The sequence below is a fragment of the Oncorhynchus mykiss genome, chromosome 18 (genome assembly GCF_013265735.2).
Source record: "Oncorhynchus mykiss isolate Arlee chromosome 18, USDA_OmykA_1.1, whole genome shotgun sequence".
Taxonomy (NCBI): domain Eukaryota; kingdom Metazoa; phylum Chordata; class Actinopteri; order Salmoniformes; family Salmonidae; genus Oncorhynchus; species Oncorhynchus mykiss.
The window spans coordinates 11860542-11868041 of NC_048582.1; the positions used below are offsets into that span (position 1 = coordinate 11860542).

The 7500-nt window shown below is 47.0% G+C and overlaps 1 protein-coding gene across 1 annotated transcript in view; it reads right to left on the reverse strand.

Annotated features, from left to right (window-relative positions):
• Nucleotides 1-2375: 2375 nt before the first annotated feature.
• LOC118941096 (tomoregulin-2-like) overlaps nt 2376-7500 on the reverse strand; it is a 5954-nt gene continuing 829 nt past the window's right edge. The window contains exons 3-9 of the mRNA XM_036951854.1: nt 5460-5566; nt 4232-4361; nt 4100-4147; nt 3922-4015; nt 3463-3611; nt 3029-3293; nt 2376-2577 (exon numbers count right to left, since the gene is read on the reverse strand). Coding sequence (XP_036807749.1) covers nt 2481-2577; nt 3029-3293; nt 3463-3611; nt 3922-4015; nt 4100-4147; nt 4232-4361; nt 5460-5566 — 890 coding nt within the window. The 3' untranslated portion in view covers nt 2376-2480. The remainder of the gene's footprint in view (nt 2578-3028; nt 3294-3462; nt 3612-3921; nt 4016-4099; nt 4148-4231; nt 4362-5459; nt 5567-7500) is intronic.

Genomic DNA, 7500 nt, shown 5'->3' on the forward strand with positions numbered 1-7500 from the left:
CACCAACTTCTCCCTCCAATTCCTGAAGTGGATGAAAGAGCAGTGGAGTCAGATAGTCTGCTGTTGAGTGCACACACACACACACACACACACACACACACACACACACACACACACACACACACACACACACACACACACACACACACACACACACACACACACACACACACACACACACACACACACCGGACACACACACACACATACACACACACACATACATACACACCGGACACACACCTCTGATGTTGTGTGACAGCTCTCTGGTGTTCTAGCAGCATCTGTGCTGACGGCTGGCGTGGCAGCATTGATTCTGGGTAATGGCTGAGGAGCACTCTAGACATCGACCGCTCCGCTCCTCAAAACTGCCAGACAGTGGACACACAACACCTCTCTCCATCTGCCCCTTATACACACACACACACACACACACACACACACACACACACACACACACACACACACACACACACACACACACACACACACACACACACACACACACACACACAAACCACAAACCCACACAAACCACAAACACACACACACACACACAAACCACAAACACAAACACAAACACAAACCACCACAAACACATACACACACACACGAACCACTCACACGAACCACACACACAAACCACATACACACACACATGAACCACACAGACAAACCACAAACACACCCACGAACCACAAAAACCACAAACACACACACAAACCACAAACACACACACGAACCACACATACACACACACACAAACCACACACACACCTACACACACAAACCACACACACACCTACACACACGAACCACACACACACGAACGGTGGTATAAATTATTTATTCACAAGATTGAAAAAGGGTAACATCATCATCATAATCATAATGTTTCCATGTTGAGGTCCATCCGAGCCTATAGATATTACATTACAGTACTAACAGTCAAATAGTCCCATCGTGTTTCCTCCTCACAGTTTGTCTTCAGTGAGTCCTCAGGTCATTATCAATCCTGGACCTCTACAGCTTTCATAGTCAAATAGTCCCATTGTGTTTCCTCCTCACAGTTTGTCTTCAGTGAGTCCTCAGGTCATTATCAATCCTGGACCTCTACAGCTTTCATAGTCAAATAGTGTCCTGCGTCTGCAAAGAGGTCTGGACCATTTTGGCACGTTGAGACACTTAGTAGGTTTGGAAGAGGATGGGTCGGATTAGATGAGTGAACAGAGGGGGTTTGTGGGTAGTGGTAAGTGTGTGACAAGCGGAGTGTGCTGTCTGTGCCGTATGTGTTAGATGAGGCTTGAAGCAGGGCGGCGCGTGCTGTCTGTGTTTTCTGTGTGTATATACAGTTGAAGTCTGAAGTTTACATACACTTTAGCCAAATACATTTAAACAAAATTTTTCACAATTCCTGACATTTTATCCTAGTAAAAATTCCCTGTCTTAGGTCAGTCACCACTTTATTTTAAGAATGTGAAATGTCAGAATAATAGTAGAGAATTATTTATTTCAGCTTTTATTTATTTCATCATACAGTAAAACTATATGCCTGAATGGCAGCTCAGTAAGGAAGAAGCCACTGCTCCAAAACCGCCATAAAAAAGCCAGACTACGGTTTGCAACTGCACATGGGGACAAAGATCATACTTTTTGGGGAAATGCCCTCTGGTCTGATGAAACAAAAATAGAACGGCTTGGCCATAATGACCATCGTTATGTTTGGAGGAAAAAGGGGGAGGCTTGCAACCTGAAGAACACCATCCAGACCAGGAAGCACGGGGGTGGCAGCATCATGTTGTGGGGGTGCTTTGCTGCAGGAGGAACTGGTGCACTTCACAAAATAGATGGCATCATGAGGGAGAACAATTATGTGGATAAATTGAAGCAACATCTCAAGACATCAGTCAGGAAGTTAAAGCTTGGTCGAAAATGGGTCTTCCAAATGGACAATGACCCCAAGCATACTTCCAAATGTTGTGGCAAACTGGCTTAAGGACAACAAAGTCAAGGTATTGGAGTGGCCATCACAAAGCCCTGACTTCAATCCCATAGAACATTTTTGGGCAGAACTGAAAAGCATGTGCGAGCAAGGAGGCCCACAAACCTGACTCAGTTACACCAGCTCTGTCAGGAGGAAGGGCCAACATTCACCCAACGTATTGTGGGAAGCTTGTGGAAGGCTACCCAAAACATTTGACCCAAGTTAAACAATTTAAAGGCAATGCTAACAAATACTAATTGAGTACATGTAAACTTCTGACCCGCTGGGAATGTGATGAAAGAAATAAAAGCTGAAATAAATAATTCTCTACTATTATTCTGACATTTCACATTCTTAAAATAAAGTGGTGATCCTAACTGACCTAAGACAGGGAACTTTTACTAGGATAAAATGTCAGGAATTGTGAAAAACAGAGTTTAAATGTATTTGGCTAAGGTGTATGTAAACTTCCGACTTCAACTGTTAATGTGGTGTGTCAGATGTGAAGAGTAGCAGTGCGGAGCGTGCTGTCTGTATCGTACAGAGCCCCACTCTGCTTCTGGACAGACTTCCTCTTCTTCCCAGGGCTCTTCCTGTTAGAGAAATAACAACAGTCAAAACAACAGCAACAGTCAAAACAACAATAACAACAACATTCAAAACAACAACACCAAAAACAGCAACAACAACAGTCAAAACAACACCAACAAGAGTCAAAACAACAACAACACAAACAACAGTCAGAACAACAACACCAATAACAGATGACAAAACAACAACAACACAAACAGTCAAAACAACAACAAGAACAACAGTCAAAACAACAACTAAAGTCAATAACAACAACAACAGTCAAAACAACAACAACAGTCAAAACAACAACACCAACAACAGCAACATTAAAATCAGTCAAAACAACAACAACAGGCAGTGCAGAATCTAAACAAATTAGAGAGTTGTGTCACGAAGCAGGATGGTCAACTTTGATGAGCAATCTAAACAGTCTGTATGTGTGTGTGTGTAAGTGTGTGTGCGTGTACTGACCTTGTGACACACAGCACCACCAGGGTGATAATGGTGATCTGCAGCGCTCCGATGACGGAGGCGATGAGAACATAGCGGATCTTTCCAGATCCTGGAACCACAGACAGAACGTTGTAGTCCTTCTGCTCACACTGGGGCCCGCTGAACCCTGCATGACAGCTACAGGAGGGCGGGCCTAGGTTGTCAGGGTATTGACAGTCTCCATGGAGACAGTAGTTCCTGTAGCGGGAAGGACAGGGGATGTACAGGTCCCTCGGCCCCTCCCCTGAGAAAAGAGCACAACTGATATTTCACACAATGACATGTATAGCTTGTCTTTATTTATAAAACATTGCTTTTCTACATTTTGTGGTTCTAATGGAACTTGTGTGTGTGTGTGTGTTGCACACGTGTGTGTGTATGTGTGTGAGGTATGTGTGTGTGTGTTTGTGTACCGTGGCAGTGGCCCAGGTGTGTGACCTCGATCCTCTCCTGTCTCTGACACGAAGCCTCCTTTACCTGACAGGGGTTGTCATAGGAACGGCCATCTGAAGCACACACAGGGTTGAAATTGATGTGGGAACAGTCGATGTTACACACACACCTAGGGAGAGACCAGACTCAGTACTGTGTGTGTGTGTGTGTGTGTGTATTCATGTTCTTCCTGTATTAATGCACACAGGGTAATTGCTAAGTTCCTACATATTTAATGCTGTCTCACATCCACATTGTGCATTACTGAAATTCTACACCATTCTCTCTCCTCTCCTCCCCCTACCTCTCCATCCTTTGTCTCCCTCTCTCCCTTCCTGCCTCCTCCCACTTTTTTCCTTCCTTCCCTCCTTCCTCTCCCCCTCTGTCCCTCTTCTCCCTCTTCCCCTTCCATCTCCTCCCTCTTCTCATCCCTCTCTCACCATACATCTTCTGCGTCTTCGTCACACTCCGATCCAAACTGACACATCTCACAGGACGAGTCCCTCTGTCCCACACCAGCCTCTCCAGAACTCTCTAACAGAGAGAGATAGAGATGTTGTGTGTGTGGTAACCTGTGTGTGGTCACGTGTGTAAATGCATGTAGATAATGACTCAAACCTGGGAGAGAAACACCTTCACCACCATCACCTGATCCTGAACCAGCGTCTGTAAGAGAACATGATATATTTAGATCCAGGTCACATTCCGCAGCAAGACATTCTAGTGGAACAGACCCCAAACTAGTGGTACCTGTAGGACAAAGACCCAGAGATGCAGTGTGTATCTCCGTCTGAAGCTGACAGGCTTCCCGTCTCAGAAAACACTCATTCTGATATCTGTGATTGTTGGAACCACACACCGGGGAATAATCTGCACTACACTGCAGAGAGAGAGAGAGAGAGAGAGAGGGGGGGGGGGGGAGAGAGAGAGAGAGAGAGAGAGAGAGAGGGGAGAGAGAGAGGGGGAGAGAAAGAGAGAGAGAGAGGGGGAGAGAGAGGGGGAGAGAGAGGGGGGAGAGGGGAGAGAGAGAGAGAGAGAGAGAGAGAGAGAGAGAGAGAGAGAGAGAGAGAGAGAGAGAGATTAACCTGGAGAAGAGTCCCTTAAGCAAGCTGGTCCTGGGGCTCTGTTCACAAACACAAACACACCCTACAGAGCCCCAGGACATCAGCACAATTAGACCCAACCAAATCATGAGAAAACAAAAAGATAATTACTTGACACATTGGAAAGAATTTACAAAAAAACAGAGCAAACTAGAATGCTATTTGGCCCTACAAAGAGAGTACACAGCGGCAGAATACCTGACCACTGTGACTGACCCAAAATTAAGGAAAGCTTTGACTATGTACAGACTCAGTGAGCATAGCCTTGCTATTGAGAAAGGCCGCCGTAGGCAGACATGGCTCTCAAGAGAAGACAGGCTATGTGCTCACTGCCCACAAAATGAGGTGGAAACTGAGCTGCACTTCCTAACCTCCTGCCCAATGTATGACCATATTAGAGAGACATATATTTCCCTCAGATTACACAGATCCACAAACAATTCGAAAACAGAGGGGGGGAGAGAGATAGAGAGAGGGGGGAGAGAGAGAGAGAGAGAGAGAGAGAGAGACACTGAGACAGAGACAGAGAGACACAGAGAGAGACAGCTTTCATTGATATGTTAAACTGAAATTTATTGATGTATATCTTCAGCAACCACAATAGTGTTTCATATCTGCTTCTTTATGGCAGACATTCATGGAGATGTACTGATGTTGCTTATTTTACAAATTGTACAAATTGGTATGAACACTGTGTGTGTGTTTGTGTGTATTAAATAGGAGCAATGTGACTGGTGTTGCAACACAGAGAGGCTTTGTCCACTCAGAGTAAAAATACAAGATGACAGAGATGCCTCAAAGGAAAGAGAGAGAGAAAATAGGGAAGAAGAGACAGAGAGAAAGAAAGAGAAACACAGAGAGAGAGAGATGCTTACCTTAAAGTCACAGACGCAGGTCATGGTCTCTGCTATCTTTAGACACTCCCCGTCATACTGACAGGAGTCTGTGTCACACTGGAAGACTGAGTCCCTCTCCTCTGAATCTACACAGAGAGAGATAGAAGGAGGATCAACCATAGATCCACAATGGCTCTCTGAGGACCCACCATGGATCCAACATGTCTTCCAGTGGCCTTGTTCGTGCCTTGTCCACGCTCCACTGGAGCCCAGGGCTGTGGTAACTGCTGCCTGTGTGTGTCTAGCCTACGGTGTGTCCTCTGTAAAACAGATGGTGGGGTCAGAACAGCAGCACCATTACTGGGGTATTTTTACTTCCCGTTCATTTCTGGCTCTCTCCTCCAAAGAACGGGGGAGCGAGGAGGAGGAGAGGAACAGAGGAGAGTAGGAACAACCACATTTTGTGAAGGACACACAGGGCTGGAAGAGGGGGAGGAAGAGGACAAGGCAACAAAACTGGTTTCTTTGAAGTCATCTGCAGCTGTTGACATTCAACAACTTTTACGTAGTCCTTCAGCCCATCCTAGCTGTCAATCTGATGTAGGGTCCACACTTGGATCAAGCTGTGTTGGTGCTTATTTCCATCCTGTCGTCCTGAGCTTGAGTCCAGTTGAGGAGAGGTTTCTTCAGTCTATCTCCTCTCGGTTATATCTATTCAACCTTTAAACTAGGAAGCTCCAGAGTTATAAACAATTGTTTTTTCAACAGAGAGCTCAACATGTGGATTAGTGTGTCTGTTAGCCTAATTGTTAAGAGATGGGGTTGCAATGGGGTTGTATGTAATTGTGTCCTATAGAACACAGGATCAGATAGGAGAATCAGTCCTATTGCCTACCACTGATAACACATGGTACAACCTGATTACACGCACACCCACCCACTCCTCAGTCAGACAGATCACACCCACCACCTCCTCAGTCAGACAGATCACACCCACCGACTCCTCAGTCAGACAGATCACACCCACCCACTCCTCAATCAGACAGATCACACCCACCACCTCCTCAGTCAGACAGATCACACCCACCCACTCCTCAGTCAGACAGATCACACCCACCCACTCCTCAATCAGACAGATCACACCCACCACCTCCTCAGTCAGACAGATCACACACACCACCTCCTCAGTAAGACAGATCACATCCACCACCTCCTCAGTAAGACAGATCACACCCACCACCTCCTCAGTCAGACAGATCACACCCACCACCTCCTCAGTCAGACAGATCACACCCACCACCTCCTCAGTCAGACAGATCACACCCACCACCTCCTCAGTAAGACAGATCACACCCACCACCTCCTCAGTCAGACAGATCACACCCACCACCTCCTCAGTCAGACAGATCACACCCACTCCTCAGTCAGACAGATCACACCCACCCCCTCCTCAGTCAGACAGATCCTACCCACTCCTCAGTCAGACAGATCCCTCCCACTCCTCAGTCAGACAGATCCCACCCACTCCTCAGTCAGACAGATCACACCCACCCCCTCCTCAGTCAGACAGATCCCACCCACTCCTCAGTCAGACAGATCCCACCCACTCCTCAGTCAGACAGATCCCACCCCACTCCTCAGTCAGACAGATCCCACCCCACTCCTCAGTCAGACAGATCCCTCCCACTACTCAGTCAGACAGATCCCTCCCACTCCTCAGTCAGACAGATCCCACCCACTCCTCAGTCAGACAGATCCCACCCACTCCTCAGTCAGACAGATCCTACCCACTCCTCAGTCAGACAGATCCTACCCACTCCTCAGTCAGACAGATCCTACCCACTCCTCAGTCAGACAGATCCCTCCCACTCCTCAGTCAGACAGATCCTACCCACTCCTCAGTCAGACAGATCCTACCCACTCCTCAGTCAGACAGATCCTACCCACTCCTCAGTCAGACAGATCCCTCCCACTCCTCAGTCAGACAGATCCTACCCACTCCTCAGTCAGACAGATCCCTCCCACTCCTCAGTCAGACAGATCCTACCCACTCCTCAGTCAGACAGATCCTACCCACTCC